Genomic DNA, 24099 nt, shown 5'->3' on the forward strand with positions numbered 1-24099 from the left:
TCATTGAGTGGCCTGGTTATTTGAAAAGAAAGACACCCGTGTGTTTCCCTGCCACCTGCACAGATTGTTACAGAGGAAAACATTGTTGCATTTCTGGTTTTTAATGCGACCTGGTAAACACTGTTTCTGCTTCCTCCTGCTGCCTATGTGGGGCAATGGGACGAGGTGTAACAGATAATATCCAGTTCCAGAGAACAAATTCATTGTTATACCTTGTTATTTGTTCCATTTAATGGGCGTATTAACAAAAAAACAAACCAAACCACCAAAACAAAAAAATGCTGAACCAAACCAACAACAAACCAAACCACTCTATCAAGGTCCATTTGTAGCATCTCTGAGGTAATTAATTATATGTATGCATACCCGTGGCCTGATTCTCTCACTCAACTATGTATTTTTCTTTTAATGGAGATACTTATCTTTACTATTTTTTTATTTGCAGTCACTCCATCTAGATTTATGTTAAGCCATTATTATAATAATTCCATGAATTTTGCTGGGCTAATTTATGACTCAAATTGGTGCAAACCCTTGGTATTTCATTCACAGCAAAGGGTGTCAGAAGCAAACCAAATGACACTCATTACCACGTGCCATGTTACCACATAAAAAAAAAAAAACCAAAAAAACAACCCATACAAGTCTGGCAGCCACTTGGCAAAGCATATCTGCATTTCCCCTTGCTTCTGTCAGCCTGGAAATGATAGTGTGTTACCATATTCAGGGTAAATGTTTCATCAGATTGGTATTGCAACCACTAAAAACATTCTTGAACAAATTTGTGATTAGCTGTATGGTTTTATTCCTATTGTCTCTGCTGCAGGAGGATACTGGGATTAGCAAATGCAGATTTACATCACTGTTTTTCTCCTCAGGTTAACTACAAACTTAACGCTAATCAAATCCTGTGTCGTACTGACCAAGGGAATATGGCACATCTCATTTAAAAAAATCATATGCAAGACAAGTTCTTATCATTTATTTTCTGCATTGTTTCTACAGGAATGTAAATAACACATTTGCTTTCTTAGACTACAGGTTGTTTTTATGATGAGTGTATCACCTATCCTGTCATCTCTACCAGTAAAAATTACCTCCTCAGAAGTCAAGTAACTCCTGTATCCAAACCCATGATCATCCACAAACAATCCTGTGAGTACTGCAGAAGAAATTCTGGAGAAGAAAATCTTAGAAGGAAATTTGTAACGATGGTTAGATTTTTTGATTCATCGCCACCATGTAATTTTAGAAATGTATTTGTGGACATTTTTTAAATCCAAACTTTTTCATATGAAAAGAAACAGAGCTGATGTCTTTTGCCAATATCACAAGTCAGTTGTCTCTTCCAGTACTAGTTCCATATTATTTACAAAAATGGAATAAAATTTCTTCATTAGAAGATAAAGTGCTATTAAATACTAATGGTAATATGCCTTAAAAACACTAAAAGTGACTATTTCTGCAGACACACCTTACTGAAGTGTTTATTTCCATTTTATGGAACATGTAAACATTTGAATGCCCAAACTTGCATATTTTAACTAGATCTGACCACAGTGTTGGGGTTTTTTAGGTTAAAAATAGCCTGTACACGTTTATCCTAACAAAGTGCAAAGACTTAGGCAGAGGAACAGAGCAGACAGGAGCCAGATTGTGTTGGTTCAGTTCCTGATCTGCCACAAACACCTTAGGTAACCACAAACAGGTGACCAAACACCAATTTTCAGGTGGTGGGGAGGTAGTAAATGTCAACAATTTCATTCTGTTTCCTTCCCATAAAACACCGTGAGCAGCACAAGCACTGAGGGAATGTGTGTGTCAAAGTGAGAGGCACCTGAGCTGTGTGGTGCTACAGAGACAGACCAGATGAACACCTGAAATGGATGGATGTGCACCTGGTTTTCTCCATCAAAAAAGGTGCTTCCAACAGCAAAGATATCTACAGTGAGAAAATACAGTTCAAAGCAAAGAAAGCTCTCACTTTAGGAAAAGTCAGTACCTTAAATGAGGAATACACTCAGGGGGGTAAGAAATGCCATTTCTGTAACACAACCCATCACATTGTGCTTGGCACTTGAACTTTATGTTGAAATGTGCTTTTTAATTGTGACTGTGAGTGAGAGTTGTGCACTTTTATTAGGAGGCATCTGGTACAGGCAGGGATAAACACATGTGAGAACATGGAAACTCCTATAGACATCAGGCAAATGCTTAGTTTTGGCAATAGCAGCTTCTAGATTCAGCTACTGTGGGGTTCAGATGAGGCCTAAATTAGATCTTTCGCTCTTTGCATAAACTATTTGTTAGACATATGTGTCTGAGTTCTGCTAGAAATACAAGCCTTCATTCACATACATACTGCTATTAACAGAGACTTGTGGCAATAGCAAATACTACAATTCTTATCTTTTACACAATGTAATCATCTAATTACACGAAATGCCATGGCAGATATTCTGCTCAAGGAAAACTGATTTAAATGCAAACTGCCTAAGATTGAATGTCACTGAAGTATAATTGAATGCTACATATAACCATATACTCTATTTCAATAAAGTTACTTGATTATGTCAACATAAAAGTGAAAAATATACCATGAAATTAATAGAAAAGCTGGGGGAGGTTAGGTTTTGGATAAGAAAAATGTAGCACCTCAGCATAATACTTTGGTTATGGTAGAGATTAAGGAATCAAGCACCAAGAGAATACATTGCCATGAATTATTAGTATCAAGGCAGATAGTTTAACATGAGGTTGTCTGGCAGGAGACAACTTTCATTGTCAGCTGCAGTCTTGCAACAGCCCATGGAAGTTACATGACCTGCAGACATGTGTGACTCATGCCATGTGTCACCCTATGAATACAGTACTTCATTTGCTCAGAAAGCTTTGTTCTACTGAAATAAAACATTTCTTGTTACCCTTCTGTCCCATTCCTTGCCCCACAAGCTGTATTCAACATTAGCACTTCATATTGATAATTCTTCTTTTGGAATAGTGATATACCAGTTGTGCACACAATAATTTGTAATAAAGTCATTTCTGTCTCTTTTAAGAGATTATATGTAGATATCGAGGAGGTTATAATTTGTCATTTCTTATCATAAGAGAAGGCTGTTCTTGGAGGATACTATCCCACATTAAGTAGCAGGCTATGTCAGTCTATGCCATACAGTGAATAGATTTTACTCAGTCTCAGTTTTCATGGCTTGCTGTGGTATAAACATTCCGTGCAGGTCCATGTGCATTTCTACATTTACCGTGGCTCGACCCAGCTCTGTGAAGGTTTTAGCATCCAAGACAAGTAGGAAGGGTGGATCCTTTGGGTCAGTCTTCACAACACAGGTCAGAACAACACCTGTGACATACAGATGAAGAATTAGAAACATATAAAAGTTTCACTAAGCAAAAAAGACAGCCCCATCTCAAAGTGGAAGCATCAACCCAACTGTCTTGACTAAGAATACTGAAACTTGTGAGATTTTATACAAAACTCATGCAACCTCAGCTTTCAGAACATCATCATTATTTTACCATCATCCTCTTCTTTTGCATCAGGGCTGGGAACAAAAACGGGCTCCGATGGCCAGCAGTCATCTTGTCCCCAGTGGAGCATTTCCTTTGTCTGGGTATTAAACTTTGCAATCTAAATGGTTGTGACAAGAAAAGAAAAATGTCAGTGACCCCAACAGTGCCTTTTTTCCAAAGGTACAACATGAACAGACTGCTGGCAGGGGGGAACAAATGCTAACTGTTAAGGCAGGTATCATCACAAGATAAAACACCTGGTAAATGTTAAGTTTTGGAGTCACATTTTATGGCTGCATAATCACACAATCATTTCATTTAATTCGATTACAATTGCACTTTTCATTTACAGGTGTTTAATAGTTCACAAGTGCTAGCAGGTCACAAGAGACCCTTCACTGTAAGTAATGCCCCTCACTGCAGAGAGTCCAAGACACAGAATATTTAAGCAACTTGTTCCAATTCACTGAGATTCTGTAGTAGAGCAGGAAGCAGGATTTAAACCTGCCATTTTCTAATCCTGGGAGTTATTTTTCTTTTATTGCTACTTCCATATTCCTCAAGGCCTTCTATTGTGCAGTAGGGTACATATGCCAGAAGAAAGGCTGTTCCTAGTGAGGTGTAAAGATCAAACCAGTGACATAGACACTAGTGTTTACTGAAGGAACAGAGTGTGTATTTTCATCCCACTGAGTGGCCAGACCTATGGCCAGAGGGGAGACCTGGCATTTTCAGTTCAATTCCATTAAAGCCTTTTTTCTACCCACAGAGATGCAGTTCTATTCTTTTCCATTTTGATCTTTAGCCAAAAAAATACGTTTACACAAAAGTGAAACCATTCAAATTACTGGAGGAAGAATTAGAAAGAATTCTCTCTTCTAGCCAAGATGACAGCACTTTCACTGACAGACTTTACCTAAGGATTAGGTTGTTGTACTTGCATTTGTTAAACTGCAACTAATGTGAAAAAAGATCCTCCTACCAGCACTTTTTATTATATTTGAGTCAAGCAGAGATTACCTACACTGTAAATCATGAACTTGCAGATTTTTTTGAGTTATTGTCAGATGTACTGCAATAAATTTTCTTGCATCATGCAGAAATCCAGCTTTATTTTGTAATCAGTTGTGGTAATTATATGCAGGAACCAACAGGGACTTCAGTTTGTGTTGCCTTGTAGTCACAGAATAAGAATTGTAAAGAGTGAGTTTGTCCATATAATACTTGTACATTTAAATCTAAATAATTTTCCCTTAATCTATTTGTACTCCAGGTTGTCTCCTGGCATCATGCACATGTAAACAAAGCATTTGCTGTCTCTAATAGGGAACTAACTAGCAAAATAGAAAGTCTCCCTAAAATTAGATATTGTTTTAATATTTAAAATGTATTAGGTAGTGTTGCAATATCTTATTTTTATGTTAGGCCTCCTAAAGGGAAAAATATTGAATATATACATGTGAATATTACTTCTTTTTCCTACTCTCTCCTTTGTAGTTCCTGGTACATCACAGAAGGTTCAGCCCAATTTTGCAGAGAAGTGATGGTCTCAGTAACTATTCAAGAGACTTTCATGGAATATAAAGCTGGAGTAAGAAACCTGAGTTTATGAATACTTTTTGAGGGTGATGGTACAACATGAATTTATCTTTATGAGAATTTAGGCATTTCATGTTTCCTTGCACGTGAATGACCCACCAATGGGAAAATACTGACTTTATAAATGTTAATTATACCTTTGTAGGAACTGGACTCCACTGGACTTGTGTTGCAAAGACATACTTGTATTTTTTGCCATTATAATCATAGTTGATGCGAGGCAGTTCTATCCCTGTGTAAAATAAAGTTCAAGACTTAGGAACAAGGCAAGAGAAAACCTCAAATGAAAATCTATATAGACACACCAATCTTCAGGAGGTTTTGCCCTGTAAAAACCTTGGCACTACTTAAATAAGGTGTTGCATAGACTTTGAATGTTTGAATTTCTAATAATCTGAAGATGAGCATTAATATAAGTAAGCCAGGGCTGTTAGTTCAAGAGGCAACAATTTTTCATTCTTAGGGATTCATTAGACTGGAATTTATGAGGGCTTTTCTGGGGTTTTTTTTCTTTCTTTATAAATACCTGACATGAACAACTGGGATAGAATTGGAGGCTGCCATTCTAAGAAATTACTTTCACCTCAGGTAATTTTGTATTTACATATTCCTGTTATTATCTCCTGATAAAAGGTTAAAAATCCTCTTACAGAGGCAATCTTTATAAAATAAATTTGAACTACTACTTATAACAGACTTATTTAACTAAAATTACTCTTTTAACAAGTAGATTTGCAAGCCATATTAATAGCTGTGAGTTCAGACTTGGAATCTTCTATTAATACAAAACTGTTAAAACAAAGCATCACATATTTAAAGGATGTGTCTCACCTTCACATAGTATTTCAGGTTGGCAATAGATGTTTCCATCTTTCTCCTTTACAGCAGTTGCAGTAGAGGGAAGTGTGACTAAATTAGAATCCACTACAGCATCCTGAAAGAGACAAATGCTGGAAAAGTCATGGATCTCTAAAAATAGACTTCTGAGTTAGATTTTTATCAGGTTTGATATTAATATTAACAATTTGGGGATTAAACAAATAAGCTTCCAGAAGATCCTTCTTATAGCATTTTAGAGACTGAGGTTTTAATTAGAAATCTTGTTGCACTCAGAGTAGTTTAATATAACATAGAATAATAATTTTGAATCACACTGAGTCTTTAGAAATGTTTAGATACACTTGGCTGTGATCCAGAAGTATCATAAATCTGAGAATTTAATAAATAAAGATGGGTTTCAAGGAATGAGGTGTCAAATTTTCACTGAAAGTCACCAAGGTTAGGTTTTTGCACCTCCTAAAAATCAAGTACAAAAATAGGTGTGATATACTCTATAATATCCTACTGCTGAATTCTTAAGATTGCAGAACAGCTGGTGTGATCCAACATATCCTTTGTCATTGCTGCAGAGCTGTTTCTGAGACAAGAACAGAACAGCAAGGTTCTGGGATGTAGAAAGAAAAATTAATATCCATTCCAAAGGTGCCAGGCAGAAACTTGCCCAAGTTTCTGGGCAGTATAAAATCTTTCCTGCAAACAATGATGTAAAGTGATGCTTTAAATTAAACTGAAAGATAAAATCTTTTCTCTTCCTGCTATATATCACACTTACATGAAATCTTCTAGTTTTACTGTAACCACTGCACCAGTTGGAAGCATGTGTGTAATTGTATCTGGCTTCCAGCGAAGTGTAAGAAACAGATTGTGCAAAACCTCATGCATGGCCTTGCAGTTAACAGCCCAGTGGGTTTTTCTGCTTCTATTTGATGTCATTTAACAAAATCTTAGGGAAGAAAATTATGTGTTCTTCACAGCCCTGTTCTCCAGAGTGGATGGGGTCAGAACCAGGATCCATAACCATGTCCAGCTGCCCAAGGCCATATCCCAGAGGACATACAAAAACCAAACCTCCTGCATGCTTTGGGCATCACAGAATCAGAAATTTGCACATAAGGGCTGGCAACTAATTATGCCCCCATCATTCATACCTGATGCATTTTAAATTACAGATCAAAGAATAGGTTAAAAAGTAGTTTTCTTTCTACCTTGTCACATTGCAGAGGAACCACAAATCTTTTGCAGGTTGGTATGGAGGTGAGTTTGACATTCTCTTCAAAGTCTTTACCCAGGTTTTTTAAATAAAACATGTCATATAAGCTATTGTCTGTATAGGCAATAATATCAAAGATAATGTGGCCATCCTCTTCATAAGCATTTATATGGTGAAAAAACACCATAGCATCAGTGTAAAACTTGGTGGGCACTTCTTTTTTAGTCTTCCTGTCTATAAAGTGAAACCAAGTCTGAAAGAGAGAAAACATTATTTTAAACCATTCAGAATCAGCAAATAGTTATTTAGAAAACTATTTTCTAATGGTAACCATCAACATTCTCTCATTGTGTATTTGTACTGAAGGATATTAAGAACTCAGGGTTTGCTGCTAGGAGACAAGGAGTTCCATCCTGAAGAAAACACAGCAGTAAAATGAGTGTGGGATAGCTTCAAGCTCACTTTACTGTTGCAAATTACTATTTGGGCTAGGCTGAGGATTGATGTTTTCCAGAAAAACCTGGAAAATCCCCTGCTCTCTTTTTAAGTTAAATAAACCTGCCTTGGTTGAGAGTTTCTGTTATACTGGTGCCCTGTACCTCAGCAAGTCCCAGGTGTTTATGCCCAGAGCATGTTGAAATAAGATTCTTAGAAAACAGTTTTTTCCCCTCAGTTTCCACAGTGAAAGCCTCTTCTTTTGTTCAGTGCAGGCTTTTCCACCAGTCTGGCTCTCCAGCACGTGCAATGCACCTGGAGCAGATCTCACACACCACAGACAGAATTTAGTTTGGACCAGGAGCAACTGGATCTGCCTTGGATGCAGATTGGAATTTCTCTGCTAGCAGCATTTCTAGCAATGCCAAACTATCCTCTCTCTCGAGAGCTTCAGCATCAGATATTTGTTCAAGAAATTTCTGGATATGGGAGACAGTATTCCAAAACATACAGCTTCTAAAAATGTGCAACACGAAAGTCAAGATTTGGGGGGAAAAAAAAAAAAAAAAAAAAAAAAAAAAAAAAAAAGAGTGACTACTGAAGTAAATGAACCAGATGAAAAACAGAACAGTGTGGAAGAGGTCACTGGCCTGCCTGAGTCCATGGCTCAGCAGTAGGAAAAGTACCTTATCATCCTTATTAAAGGCAAGGCAGGAAGCCCAGCTCACACCTCGGATGTAAGCAGTTGCCATTTTGACAATATCCAGTCTGAAGGGCTGCTCTATGAAGATAATGTAATTCTCTGTGATTCCAAAGCTGTGGTAGTAGCTGGGGTGGAGCAGAGAGCGAGAAGGGATGGAGCAAACCACTTCCAGGTGCTTGAAACAAGATTTCTTCTTTTCTTGTTCTGAAGATGAATGATAAAAATTAAAATTATATTTCTAATAAATTCCATTCCAAACTTGTGCTTGGATTTCTCCCAGGCAGGGAAGAACTGGTTCCTCTCACTTTTATTTGCATTTTCCTGTTAAGATAGTATTTGTTTACTCCTGTATAATTAACATGGAGCTTTGCATGCAAGAAGCAATGCAGTGAAATCACACTGCTGGATCCATTCAGGCACAGCCCCCTTGTCTTGGGATTTGATTCCACTCATTACTGTCTTCAGAAGTCCCAGCATGGAGGAGAAATATGTTTAATTAAATCAGCAGCTTTAAAAAGGGGTTCAAATGCCTCTGTGTTTTTTAACTTCTAAGGAGATGTTCCCAAATTTGAGCTCCAGCTAGAAATTGTAGACTGGTCTTTCAGCAGTGGAAGGCCTCTCGATTGTTCAAGAAGGGACAGGCAGCACAATAGCAGCTGATTTTCAACAACACACAGCAAAAAAAAGATCTTGAAGGAAAAGGAGCAAGGGATTTACTCTGTGAACTATGGACAGCATTTCAGCAAGGGCCAGTATTGGCCAGGTTAGAGAGGAATTAACTCTATATTAGGTTTTATTTGGTGTCATGCTTCCCTATAATTATAGTATCAGCACTTGAAGAGAATTTTCATTTACAAAGAAAATAAAATTTTCAACTTCAAATTATGTGTACTGCCCTACAGAGAAAATTGTTTTAGATTCTTCATCTAAAAGTGAGGTTCTTCCTACTGAAACACCCTATTTACACAGTACTCAAGAAGAGCCTTTGAACGAGCACATGCCCAGACAGGCTAAGCAGTTAATATGAAGTTCACAATAGGTTGAAATTAAGAAAATGAACACCATTGGTTACTAGAACAGCTGTATCACCACCCTTGCCCTGTGAAGAAAATAAATTGCTAACCTGTTTCTAGAAAACACCAATAACAGATATATCTTACCTGGTACAGAGGAAGGAATCTTAAATAGAAGGTATTTTGTCTTCCCTTTATCAACTATTGAAGTGCCCATGTTGAGAACATTTCCATCACTGTCATAGTGTGGGTGAGAAGTTGCCACATTTACAGCCACATATTTGTTGTAGTCAACCTGGAAAATGATACAATAAGAAATTTGAGAGATGTGTAAGAGAATGAAAATTGATCCCAGCTAACACCACAAACCCACCAGATATTTAGCCCTGGCAGCCTCATATTGGGACCCCACTTACAAATGGCTTTGAAATTTAAATAATTAAAGCAAATGTCTTGTCTAGTGATTCAAATGATTTCCTTATTCAAGGCTAAAAGAAGTTACAGAATCTGAATTACAGCCACCTCTCTCTTGACGCCACATAGCATAAGAGAGGATTAGCTAAGCAAGATATTCTGCAAATGCCCATTTCACCCTGAAAGCACTTGATTTAACAGACTTGTCTGGCAATCTACTGGAGCAAAATGATTTCTATTTTATCTAAAACTTGGAAATTGTACTCAAACTGTTGTGTGGGCTACAAAAAATAACCATTTTATATATTTCAGTGTCTCAAGTTCTCATTTTAATAATTAAATAATATCTTACATAAGGTCCTTGGAAAACAGTCATATAACTGACCTACTGATTTTTAAATTATGTAAATAATTTTATAACTACAGATACATAATAATGGCAATCATCCAAAAAAATCATGTAACAGTGCTATTATTCTTGCAACCTTCCTAGATTATGTGCAAGTGAAATTGCTCAAAGCCCAGCTTTTCCCAAACTAAACAGGATTTAAATATGAACTCAGGAGTTCATAAAAGATATCTTTTATCATTTGGTATCTTCACTTTACCATGATTTCAAAAGTAAGGCAACAGTAGAAGAAAAGTATTTTGTGTCCTGAACATGTTAAAAGAATCTTATGAATCAGCCTGAAATTTATTCATCAGCAGACAAGGAACCAGAATGACAGATGGTGGTTTGTACCTTCTCCAATGTCTCCAGAGTCTCTGGATTAATTTTCCTGATGAAGTTAGTCTCACCAGTAGCATAAAAATCATCTCCAGCTTTCATAATGTTGATCAGACAGTTGTCTGTGAACTCAGGAATGGTGTGAGACAAATAGGAGAATGCCCTGTCCAGAGGGAAATTTCATTAGAGCCACGGAAGCTGGAGCTGCCTTTTGCCCACAAGTGACCCTGCAGTGCCACAGCCCTGGGGCTGCCTCTCCCTGCTGTGCCCACTCCTGGCAGCTCCCTGGGAAGGGGGGAAAGCAGAGGAGATGGACTTCTCCAATTCCTTGGCCTGGCTGAGGGTTAAGGACGTGCAAGTAACAGTTTTTCCACTCCCAAATGGGCATCCAGGCCCATTGAAGCTGTCAGCTCTAGGACATGCACTGGATTATCAGAATGGCTAATAACACACTCTCCTGTGCTTGTCTTGGGAAAATTTTGCCTGCCAGTTCCTACCTAAAAGATGGTAGGTTTTTCAGTGCATGCCTTGATAAAATAGACGGGTTCATTTACTCCCCAATGGAATATTTTTGTTCCCAGTGTTAGAATATCACAATTACGATTTCAAAGAAGATTGAACTTCACGTAGGCTTGACATTTTGCTTTATCAGTGTATGATTTCATCATAGTCACTAGAAGCCAAGCAAAGTTACATTTGAACTTAAAATGCCAGAGTTACTCTATTGCTATTGGAAGAAGGAAGAAAATCCCATCTCAGGGGAACAACTTACAACATATCAGCTCTTTTGCAATAATTGTCTGTGTATGTGTGCTTACCAAATAACCAGCAAGGTCTGAGGTCACTGGAGGTAGTTCAGTGACAAGTAGGACAGAAGGGTGACCTATTTGCACTTACTAGTGAAGCCCTACAGCCAATTTTACAGGACCAAAGATAACGTGATGGCCTATACTTCACCTTTCTGGTGAAGTTTTTCTGATTTTTTGTAGTTACTGGTGCTTCTCTTTTTTTGTTGGATAGACTGTGTATTAATAACTTTCACAACTCTAAATTTTTTTCTTTCTTGATTCTTCTCCCCTTACAGAGTATTAAAATGTTTCACTAACTCTGGAGAAAGGTGTTTTTTTTAATATAATCTACTTGTGTTACTGAATAAAGCAGCAAATATTGGTGATAAAATGAATTTAAAATATTTGCCTTAGACTAACCCATAGGCAGTACATATCTCTTGGTCTTTTCAATATGTAGCAATTGTAAATTTACAATTCAATGGTTGTGTTTGTACATATGTGTCAAGGGTAAACAGAAAGACATCTGTGCTGAAGAGAGAAGTAGATAGAAGAATCTTGTTGGGAAAAGCATTGCTTACTTGGCAAATATGTTTTTGCATGGATCTGGATAAGCCATAGTCCCAAATTCAGACACCACGATTCTGTTTGCTTCTATGTTGCAGTTGTATGTGTCACTTCGGAGATATTTACTTCTGTAGTAAACTTCACCTGAGGAAGAACAAACAGGTTTCAATCACATTTTATACTTAGTCCTTCAAAAACTTAGCACAGGTAGAGGCAGAGTAGCTGTCCTTTAGCCAACAATGGAATGAAACCAACAATTCCCCAACTTCCTGTTTTAAAGGATTTATGGCTGCTGAGATTGGTGATAATTTGTCAAGATTACCTGACTCCCAGTAGTAATAATGGGGAACTTTTGAGGAGAAAGGAGGGATTTGGATAAACTGTTCCAGAAAATAAATGTGTGCAAAAATTATTAATTATACAATCCATTTATGGGTGGTGGAAAATCGCCTGCATTGGCAAAATTTAGTTATGGGAGTAACAGATTGCTTGAAGGAATGAACAGTTTAATGAAATACTATACTTGAATGAACAGAGCTCTGTTCACTTTAGGTAAATAAGATATACTGGCAATTTAAAAAATACTGATTATTTCTTTTTAGGGTATTTTGTTTTGTAGAGCTGGACAAGCTAGAAATCCTGCAATAGCATACATAAAATGTGTCCAATCACAGAAATGAGAACTAAAATGTAAACACCAGGATTAGAGAAAAACAGGAGTAAATCTCATTTATTTAATAGATACATATTTTTTGCCACAAGAATCCAGGTGTAAACCACCCTGTCTTACACTGTGTAACAGCTGAATGGGTGAAAAATGTTATAACTAAAAAAAATTGAATTGTTTAAGATGGATAGCTGCCTGTTTTTCCTCCATAAGAATGACAAGCAGGAGGAGGGACTGTAGGGTGTCAAATGTACTAAGGGAGGTTTGACATGTGAAGTGACACAGTGGCCCAGTTTCTCTCCAGGCAGTTGTTATAGCTGTGACCAAATCCCAAAAGGGGAGTGCTGGTCCTTCCTGAAACTGGCCTGTTCATCCAGCAGAACAGCCTCTGGACACTCCAGTACTTGTGGCTGCTCCTTTCCAAACAACAGAGGTTTTCTTGTCCCGGGTGGAAGGCAAAGGCTGCCCTGCAGTGACCTGCCCAGAGCTGGGTTTGTGCTGCCCTGGGGGGACAGCAGCACTGAACTTGGGCACTGCAGAAGAAAGGACAATGTAACATCTCCCTGCAAACAGCCCTGCAGAGATGCTCCAGCTGTGCTGTGAAGGGTCAGCTGTGAGGAGAGACTTCCCCCACAGCAGTTCCCCCCTCACACATCACTCTGCAGACAAACCCCACAACACCCTAATCCAGCTCTGAATAGAATTAGCAACATAAGGCACCAAAATGTGGGTTGTTGAGTTCCTTTTAATCTTTTGTGCAACAACTTACCATTTTTAAACGTAAAGCTGTGCAGCAGAGCCAGGCCATCAAACCAGTGGTTGTACTTGCTGTCCCCTATGGTGTGCATCCCTGGGCCATTTCGGAGCAGTATCCCTTGTAACCAAGTGGGCAACTGCCCTATAAACAGAAAGGAGTGAATCCATTCATTTTGGCAAGGAGAATGTTCCAGGACAGTTTTCCTAAAGGCAGAGGCTTCATGTAGTCAGACAGACTGTAGGTGTGTTTTTGTAGGTGTGTTTTGTGAGATTTGCAGTACCATATAATGATATTTGAGTTTGGGTTAACTGAAATTTCCCCTACTCAAAAATGTGGCAGTAGTGACATTCTGCATGACTATTGCTATTGGAGATTACTGTAAGAAAATGAGATTGCTGGAATGTAATTTGTTAATTATCAGGAAGTAAGTAAAATTGGACCTTTCCTTCCTGCATTCATATTTTACAGTGATACATTTAAACCCTTCTGCCTGTGCCAGAAAAAGCTAGAGCTTATCAGAAATAACCATATTTTATAGGTTATATGACTTGCATTGGCTTTCAGCACATCATCTTAGAGTTCAGGCTAAATTAATTCCACTAAAAATATATTGATTAAGTTACACAGCATAATATAGTGTCATTTGGGAAGTGCTTTTGTGACAGCTTTCATAATGTAGTGTTTTGTACACAAATAAAGTATAGGAACATTGTACTGAAAGTGTATAGGTCCTGTTGAGGTTTGAATCATAAATGTTGCTCATCAAATCCCTGCAATAAATGCATCACCTATCACTTGACTGAAAGAATAATAACAATTAAAGAATGTCAATAGGCATATCACATATTCAATAAAAAGCTTGATTTGCTTCTTTGTGCATATGACTCCTGAGGGAACATTTAGGATCACATACAGCTTCTCCACACCATTCCTGCACTGGGTATTGCCTTGGCATAAAAACCTCTTCAGAACTTATACTCCTCCTTATAATTTAGTTTTTGTGACCCTACATTGATTATGCTGACACACTTTCTTGATAAAACACCTTTACAACAGCTAGACATGTCCTCATATGGACCTTAAAAATTAACTCATTCCAACACCTGCCATGGGCAGATCCACCAGACCAGGTTGCTCAAAATCCCATCCAACCTGGCCCTGAGCAATTCCAGAGATGGGGCACCATCATTAGGGCATAACTCCATTAGAGTTACAGTCCTGCAATACATGAGGTACATAAAAAATTATTGACACAATGGATGAACTTTCATAATCATCGTAATCATTGTTATTGTTGCTGTTATTTTCTAGAAGAGCCTGGAAAACAAAACCTTGCTTCTCTTTCTAACACAAGAAACTCCAAAGCAAACTATAGTATATTTTTATACATGATAATTTTACTGGGAAAGATAAGAAAGGGAAAAATATATTTTTAAAGCACTGTGGACTTTATTCAGTTTCTAAAATTTCTGGTGCAATTCCATGTCCTTTCTGACAAAATTTCAGTGTGAAAAACAAGGAGCAAAGGGTCATCTAGTGAGGTTTTCAGAGAATTCATCTTATTGGAAATAAGCATTTCTGAAAATCACACTGGGTACCAAATCAGCACCCAAAAGTGCTTATAAAGCTTTAAAAGTGTGGACCTTATTCTTTTCTGTAATGTATGAGGACACATTGGTGACACAGTGAAATCCCCAAATATTTGGACATTTATTAACTATGGTAACAAGAGAATCTCAGAAAATCACATGCTGTAGGAGAACATGGGATAATTGCAGCCCATGTTAGAAGTGTGATCGATATTTACAGTGAACATATTGAGTAGCAAGGAGCCAAATTATTGGCAGAGTTCAGGACTACCAAAATATTTTAAGAGGTCATGGTTCTCTTTTATTTTCTTTAGCAATGAAGGAATGTTTTATATGTGTAACTTTACCTTCTGAAATGCTCAGTCTTTGTTCGAATAAACTATTGCATAATACAAATCAGGTCTGATAAGTTGTTTGCAAATAACTTCAAATGTTTTGATAAGAAGTTGTTATCTTGAGAAAAAAATTGAAAAGCATAAACCCATAAAAGCATAAAATAATTCAGAGGCATTAAAACAAAACACTTTGCCTGACTTGACACAAAATCTTTTCCAATTCGTCCACCAAAAGGAATGGTAGATTCCGACCATTTCTTGGAGTATGTGTCACAAAAAACACAGCCAAGATTTACTAAGTAGGCGTTCCCAGCAACAAATATCCCCTGAAGCTGTAACCAAAAAAGAAGTCTTCTGTAAAGTAAAAGAAATGGGGAAAAATAACATCTTGGTTGAGTGTCATCCCTAGAGAGCCACCTTAAACTGTCTCCCCGAAGGATACTCCGCAGTTTCCCCTGGTTTATCTTGTAAACCCTCTTCTTATCGCTACCCTGTGGCATCCTGCACTGGTGCTTTGCTACTCAGCGGTGCTGCTGGTGAAGAGCCCCGAGTTTAGAGACCATCCCCGGGAGAGCGGAGGGCAGGGCAGGGCTACGGAGAGGAGAAAGCGAAAGTGTGAGCAGGGCCATGGGGGAGGAGGTGTCCGAGCTGAAACCCCGGGCTCTCCCTCACCACCAGCTCCACTGAGTCCTGTTCAAACAGACTTTCGAAAAGTACACAGGAATGCTCAGGGAGCGAGAAAAAAGTCCCCCAGTAGGGTCACAAATACTGTCTGAGATCAGCCCTTTAAACAAAATTCCCTTGCGCCTCTCTCTCAACTTCCCTTTCCAGCGCTGCCTCGGGCGAGGAAGAGTCGCAGTTTTTACGGACTGGAAAACACTGAAATAGCGGCTCGTTTGATAACAGATTATTCTTTCACTTACCTTGCACCTCAGCTTTTATGGGCTCTGGGTGCTCTTGCTTATTCCTGCCATATAGCGTATCCATCTCTGGTGAAACAAGCGCCCGGTGCCCGCGCTCTGCCCGGCCGCTCCTGCAGGCGCCGTTGTCCCCCCCGCTCTGGGCTGAGAGCGGCTCTTTCCTGTCACATATAAAGATAAGGTCAAAGTGCAGCTCGAGCTGGTGGCCGGTGGCTTATAGATTGACTATTTATAATAGCTGATCTTTAATCCCTAGCACATACACTCTAATTCTTGCACATTCGTATTAAAATTAACTCCTTCGCTGGCTCCAAGGGGAAGGAAGAAATGTGTTAACTCTGCTCCTCCTGACCCTGGCAGAGGCAGGGGACAGCTGCAGTGGCTGAAATAAAACCTGCAGCTTTCCAGTAAATGTTAGACACTGCTAAGGATGCTTGTACCATTTGGCTGGTAGGGAGAGGAAAAGAAATCTCTGCTCACTGTTCTGGATTTGGCACTTTGGGAGCACTTCAGAGCAGAGGATCATCCTTTTCTTGCCATTCTGTGATTTTAAACTGGGCTCTTCCATGAATTTACACATTATCGCCACTGAATATTCATGTGATGTATTTCTTTATGTACAAGCTGTTCCAGAGTCAGCTGGCAGAGTGGCACATCTTTGAACTACGTATCTTTTCACTCTGTCATATTCTCCCATATGTGACCCAAATCCACCTATGAAAGTATGGTAGGATTCATTAAAACTAAGGCAGATTTTTAACTTCATGCTTTTGTTTCTAGATAAGGTACTTAACTGAGTTCAATGCTGTTAATTTTAAAATCTTCTGGAAAGAGAATTATTTCAATATAAAGCATGTGATTGCAGAGTAAATCTTAGGCTCCACTGACCATGAAGGATAAAGAAAAATCTTTGCACAATTATATATTATGCAACTTCATATGGGGTTACCCTAAAATCCGATTTTTTCAGCTGAATCACCATTGTTCCCAAAATGTTTAACATCACTTCTTAAGACTGACTGATCTCTTAGAACTATAACAGTTATTTTATTCTAAACATAATTTGTGCTACAAATTCTTCTGACACATTTATTATACATTATTCCTCTTCTCCAAACCTCTTGTCTATTTGATGGCTGATCTTCACTCCAGGAGATCATCAGGACAGCGTGCCTTGGTCTCCTTCTGAAAAGCACTGACAGGAACAGATGAGAACAAAATAAAAAAAAAAAAAAACAGATTAGAAGAGAAAATATAAGGTCTTTGTCTGAATTAGCAATATTAATAAACTGCAGGATTGAGGCAAAAGGCTGTAGGAGATGAAGGGGATCAAAGTCCACATATATGTGGAGACACATACACGTAGATATGTATATCCACTGAATAAATGCATGTGTGTACTCACATATTTGTGAGAGTGTGCACTGAGATGTTGATTCACTTCATACACAAAGCCAAGGGGTTTTTCAGCAATGTTAGGGACTGAAAAGGATCTGGCAAAAAACCAAAGCTGCCAAACTGTACTCTCACTAAGCTATGGCGAATTTTTCTCCCTCCACAATGTTCTGTTTTGCTCTAATATCTCTGTTTCAGTGTATCCTCATTCATTTGTGCGTGCAGCTCTTAATGCTGCAGTTTTAATTATCTGACCTGTAAATTGTCTAATCTGTAATGATATTAAGATTTCCATAGAGCAAGAAAGCAATAAAAAGATTAATTCAAACCTCTTTTGCCTCCTCCACCCCGCGTGTTCATGCAGGTTAAGGTTCAGCCATGATGAGATAATTGGAAACCTTGTCAAAAGTTGTCTGCATGGAAGAGCAAGGAGCTGCAGATATCCAACAGCTTCTGAAATCAACCTAAATGTGTTTGGTAGCTAATTTTAGCTGCTTGAAAGTTTTGTCTCAAATGTTGTGCAACTTAAATAAAGAAGCTTTATGGAGTTACTTTTTCCTGCTTGTCAGTAAACAACATTTCATTTACCAGCAAAACACTTTTTTGTTTGTTTTTTAATCACATTAATGACAAATAAGCAGTTTAGTACAGTATATGAAGATTAATTTTCTTGCCAACTGTGTGATTCCCCCCTTTTTACATTGAAAAAGCAAAATATCCAAGCATTGATTTGCAATTATAATGTGCAATTATCAGCAGTAGAGGATGTGGATTAGGTGATTTTTCTAATTTTATTCTTTGTCAATGTTTTTTCTTGTAGCAAACCCCTTCAAATATAAGTCTTTCCCCAATCAAATTTCACACTTCTCTCCACAGTTTTCTCTCTCTACTCACCCCTCATGACAGTATTTTTGAAGTCACCAGCTCCCCACCATGTGCAGATTTGCTTCGCTGTATTTCTTTCTGCTCTAAATAACTCTGGTGAAGGCCACAAACTGTTTCCTCTTGGGCCCTTTCTGACTTTCACTTCCCTCCAGTCTCTGCCTGCCCTGAGCTTCTCTCCCAGACTTTAAAAGGGACATGAAGACATTTTTGGAAGCTGGGGGTGACATTTTGGGTGTGATCTCTGTGGTTAATCAAAACAAAGCCTTCCAAGGCAGCAGAGCTTGTTAACTGCATTTCTAGTACATCAATAATGCCACTGTGTGCCCACCTTTGTACTTTTGGCTCACTTAGCAATAGGTAAGTTATTGCCTTATTAATCACAGAGACCAATATAATTCCTCATCTCTATTGTACTTAATTAATTTTAATCTCAATCTTTTGCTTATAGAAATTGAGTTCTAATTAAAGCCCATTATCAAACATCAAATTGACTAGACATATATGACTTTAAGCTGTGCTAAGAACTTTCAGCTATCAACAGTTATCTACCACTACCAAATAAAGCTCCAGTAGTAAAACTGATATGAACTTAGGAATTGTTCTTGCTGAAATCACACTGATTGCTATCTCACTTTCTAGAAACACTTAGGTTCTTATCTGCGTTAAATACTCTTTTATTGGCATGATCTCATTTCACAAAACAGCCACCAGACTATTTAGAAACACATCTCTTGCACTGTCCAGATATAATTGAAAACACAAATTATTAATGTAGTTTTTTCAAATTTAAATAAGAATAGTTTCTCAATATTATTCTGATCAGATATTATTTGGGTCAAAACTGTTTTGATCATACACTGTTTTGCTCATTATTTGGACAAAAATAACTGAGTTCATAAGACTTTAATTTCCTTGGCAATACTTTAATTTTGGGGAGAGGAGTTTTTTTGTGAGAATTCACAATTTCTTTGATAAACAACATTATTGCTTTCATTTTTACAGTCATAGTTCTAATACCTACCTTGAAAAATATTGAATTGTTCATGAAAATAAACGTACAATGTAACTTAATATTCAAACCCTTCAAGTGCTGAGGCATGGAACTTCTGGCCTATCCATACTGGTATCCATCAGACTGAGCCTGCCCAGTGATCATAATGTGCAAATATTTAAACACTACACATTAAAACAAATAAACAACCACAGTGCCCACATAAACTTCCTCTCTGTGGGACTTCTATAACCTTATCTGCACCTTTCAACATCCCTATTTACATGCTTTAATATGTAAATGATACAGTTCAGTCACGTGTTTTCAAGTGGGCAGAATGACAACATGAAGGTTGGCATTCGATTCCATGAGGGAAGGTGTAGAAATGGGGTCACAAATGGGTACAATGACAGAAGTTAATGTTGCTGCACTCTATTCTACCTGGTGGCCTACTGTACATCTTTGGGGGAACATAAAGAAAAACTCAAAAGGACTGCTTTCTGCTTTTAGGAAATGGCAACTGAGTATAGAGGGCTTAACACAAAAACAGTGTTCCTGAACAGAGAGGCTGCTGGGGCTCTGCTCCTCTCATTATGGGGACTGTGAAGCTGATCTCTTTTGTAAGCTGTTGGATCTCTGCTTGTAAAAGACAATAAAAACAACTTGTAATGAGCTTTTTTTCCTCTCTGTTTCCATGGCCTGTAAGCTCTGAAATAGCTCATAATAAGCAGAAGAAAAATGTGTAACCAAATTAAATAAAACAAACAAGAGGTGGAAACTGAAACACCTTAGAAGCCTGGCCAGTTTTACACTTATGGAAATCTGGAGAGACTGCAGAGACAGCAGCTGTAAATGATGGCTGTAAATTCAGGTCCAAGCAATTTATTTTACCTCTGTGCGTGCTGGGTGAAGTTCAGTCCATTTGTATCTACCAGTTAATGTTTTACCCAAAGAGGGCACCTTTAATGCTTTAAACAGTTCTCTAATTAAGATATTAAGGCAATGGCAGATCTAAATTGTGCCACTTAGTCAAACAAGATCACAAGGACACATGAGGAGTCATCAGTTTCTTGAGGTAGTTCTGCTCCTTTCTGTTTGAACTTGGGGCTCAATTTGGCCATCAATAAGCTCAGCTCAATAAATATTCTTATGGGGCCCACTCATCCCCTTCTCCCTAGCAGTCAAAGTTCTGGTCTGAAAGGCAATAAAGACAAAGGGAAATAGCTGGGAAAGAAGCAGGGATTGAGGCATCAACTGTGGCAGTGAGGAAGGGCCAGCTATGAGCCTAAAGGCAATGGCAGACACTTCCAAGGGGACAGTTCCTACGAGAAGATCCTCAGGGATTTATCCAGGTGTCTTATCTAGGTAACCATACACATCCTATAAACAGAAATTATGTTCAAACCAACAGCTCCTGAACATAATCCTACTTATCTTTATCCTGACCCCATCAGGCCAGGCATGAACGTCTAATTTAATTATTGCACCCTGTACAGATAAGAATTGTTTTCCCTGGTTTTATAAACAAGATAACATCAAAATTGCAACTTGGCAAGGATCACTGGTAAGTTCAGTGTGTTGCCTCATGGAAAATTAGACAGTAGAAGCAACAACAAGACCAAACCCTTTTCAGTCAGCAATAACCGGGTCTCACCATCAGGATAAGCAACACAGGAGAGAAGCAAGGAAGGAAGTGGGGTTGTTATCCACCTTCTTAAACTAATTGGCAAATGGGCGTTTTTAATGCCAGCTGAAGAGATGGAAGGTGTAGGTGAAGGTGTAGAGTCTGTTCAGGACTCAGCACTTCCCACTTATCAGGGTAACAAAGTTCTTTGCACTGCAGAAGTTTACAGGACACAGTAAGATGGACTACTTGTAACCTTGTCTCACGTTCACCGTGCCTGAAAATAATCTTTTTTCTGCCTCAAAGTAATAGAAATCAGTTTTCCATTTTTATGTTTATTTAATTAATAGAACACAGAGGTGTTTATATTCCTGATAAAATCTGTATATTACATTCAGTAATATTCAGGAATGTAAAGATGGTCATAGCCTTCTATAGAGAGTAAATTTACTAGCTCTTCCTCAAGGCAAATGAACAACAGCCAAAATGAACAGGGGCGTGATTTACTCCTTCTCTTTGGCAGCTCTTCACTTCCTTAATTCTTCAAATCTAGCACCTTCTGGTCTCTATTGTGGATTGTCAAGCTATTCTGCAGTGCTGCAGTTTGAATCACAGGACGTCCTCAGGCTGTCATGATGTAGCTGTGATCTGTGATCTGCACTGGGGTACAGATCGGGACCACTCCAAAGTCCATGACTTCTGGCATAAGAAAGCTATTTTTAAAAAAAGTCTTTCTGTTGAGGAAGAATGCAAAAGACATGTTTCCCACAAGAAGGTAAATTCAAGGAGCACTGTTTACTTGACATCAAGTGAGTTCCCACTTATGAGTGAAAAGGGTTTGTGGAAGTTTCTCTCTTCCTGAAGACCCTAGCTTCTAATTTTGATGCTTTAAAAGCAGTATTTTCTTTTCATGTAAATTCCTTTCTCATTCTTGTGGTAAACAGAATAGACTGACAGAATGCTTTCCTGGCACTGAAGTATAAAAAGTCAACAAACTGCCAAAGAGGGAAATCGTCTTTCTTCCACTCTCCATCTGCTGCAGGCAGCTGAAGAGTAACTTATAGCAACCGTAGATTAGGAAAAAAAATGCACATTGCTATAGAAATTGCCAACAGTAGACTCACTTGGAGAGCTTGGCTTTATTTGCAGACACTTCCAAACATTATTTGTTCTTTTTCAGGGCCTATTTCAAAATCCGTCAAAGCCAGAGACAAGACTTCCATTAATTTCAATGCCTTTGGAGCAGATTCACAGGGCAGAGCCTGTGGCACCCTCAGCCCTGGCATTTTTAGTATGTTCATGTGGTCAGATTTCCAGTAGCAGAGAATGAACTGGACAATGTTACAGAACCCATTCATCACAAAAGTGAGCTCCTACTGGAAATGTCTCTATCACCAAGCCAGTACATTTAAGTACAGTCTCCTTCATCATGCCTCTGCTTTCAGAAACAGGCTGTGTTTCTCATATCTAGAAGGACAAAGTGGGAGGGGCTGGATGCCAGCTGCTGTGGAGCCTGGCAAGTCAGCAGGGCCCAAGAAGAAGCAGGGAATCTGGAGGAAGCATCATGCAAACATACAATGGCCAACTAACTGAAGAGCAGCTGCCCTCAGCTCTGACTGCTGCAACAGCTTGAATATAAAACAGTTGGATTGGGCGTTCCCAAACTGAACCCTGTGAAGTTTTGTATGGGACCTGAAAGGGACTCCTAATTTGCAGACACCCCCAACAGAAGCCGCTGATAATTGTAATTACACAGTCTCATCCAGGAAGGGGATGGGTGTCTGGGCCAATTAGCTAATTAGAATATGGATTTGCCTTCTCTAGAGCTGGGAAATCCAGTCCGAATATTCACATCTTAGCTGCTCCATAAGCTCTCCTATTAATCAGTCAGAAATTCATGTGGGATCTGCTCCAAGGGTTCGATGGCTGAACTCTTGATTCACAGGTGTGGTGAGAAGGAAGACATCCAGCATAGTCTATTTTCTTCTCCTTTCCTCTCATCCCCCACAATTTCCCTACCCATTAAACACTTTCCAATTAACTTTATCTTGAAAATGCTGATAACAGTCCTGCTTTTTCCAGCTGAGCAAGACAGCCATAAACTGGAGGTGCAGAAAGGTCTTGGGATTGAAGTTCACTCTTAGATGCTGACTGAATACAGTGCAAGAGTTGACTTTGGCAGAAAGCTTAGGAGCTGGACTGGCACACCGCAGGGATTGGCAGTGCCCTCAGCCCAGCAGTGCAGTGCAGGAGGCATTTCTGCAGTGCAGGAATCCATCAAACACGGCTGATCCCTCTGTGCTGTGGTAACTGGCTCACTGACTCATGTCTAAACACAAGTGCATATCCTTTCAGTTTTGGGTTATGGTGGTATAAATTAATAATAATGGCATCAAACTCAATGGAGTTAATGTCAAGGAGAGGAGGCTCACAGTAGCTAAAATCCTTATTTGTACTGTGATTCTATGAAACTGTTGCCTTTGTAAACCTGATGGATATCTTTTATAAGGAGGTTATAAGGAGATGCATTAGGAGATTTCAGCTCCTAAATGTTGCTGGGCTTGCTTCCCAAAGTCCATCAGCAGCCTTTGGAATGTGCAAATAGGGCTCTCAAGTAGTTCTGATGATTAAGGCAATATTTTCATCTTTCCTAAATCATTGGTTTTAAGTTATGGTCTTCTCTTCTACCTCCCAGCAGGTATAAATATTGTAGCTTCAAATAGTTGAGCAGCTTATCTTTTAAGGGATGATGGGAACATTTCACTTGGTGTTTGGAATTCTAAGCAGGTACAACAGTTCAAAATGAAGCTTATTTGGGACAGCTGAGGTGAATCTTCACATGTGTAAACAGGATACAATAACTATACAATACAATAACGATAGACATTGCATTAGCATCTAAAAGAAGCACCTCAAGCAATAATTATTACAAATAAAGCAATTCAGACAAATTAAACATATCTAGAGAAGCAGTGCGTTTTCCCATCTCATGACTCCTTTTGTTTCTCATTTTTCCTATTCTCACTATTGTATCTCTTTGCTGTTGTAAAGACCTCCCAGCTTCAATGTTCGCATAATGAGACCTTTGATGTAGGAGTTTTATCTCATT

The 24099-nt window shown here is 38.6% G+C and overlaps 1 protein-coding gene across 1 annotated transcript; it reads right to left on the bottom strand.

Annotated features, from left to right (window-relative positions):
- Positions 1 to 966: 966 nt before the first annotated feature.
- BCO1 (beta-carotene oxygenase 1) lies at positions 967 to 16230 on the bottom strand. Its single transcript, XM_066327554.1, has 11 exons — positions 16099 to 16230; positions 13264 to 13392; positions 11842 to 11971; positions 10488 to 10635; positions 9479 to 9626; positions 8302 to 8522; positions 7176 to 7433; positions 5962 to 6064; positions 5268 to 5362; positions 3538 to 3649; positions 967 to 3361 (listed from the first exon to the last, which is right to left on the bottom strand). The coding sequence occupies exons 1-11, from the start codon at positions 16160 to 16162 to the stop codon at positions 3189 to 3191; spliced, it is 1581 nt and encodes a 526-aa protein (XP_066183651.1). The 5' UTR covers positions 16163 to 16230; the 3' UTR covers positions 967 to 3188.
- Between the last annotated feature and the right edge of the window lie 7869 nt (positions 16231 to 24099).

The sequence above is a fragment of the Sylvia atricapilla genome, chromosome 12 (assembly GCF_009819655.1).
Source record: "Sylvia atricapilla isolate bSylAtr1 chromosome 12, bSylAtr1.pri, whole genome shotgun sequence".
Classification (NCBI taxonomy): Eukaryota; Metazoa; Chordata; class Aves; order Passeriformes; family Sylviidae; genus Sylvia; species Sylvia atricapilla.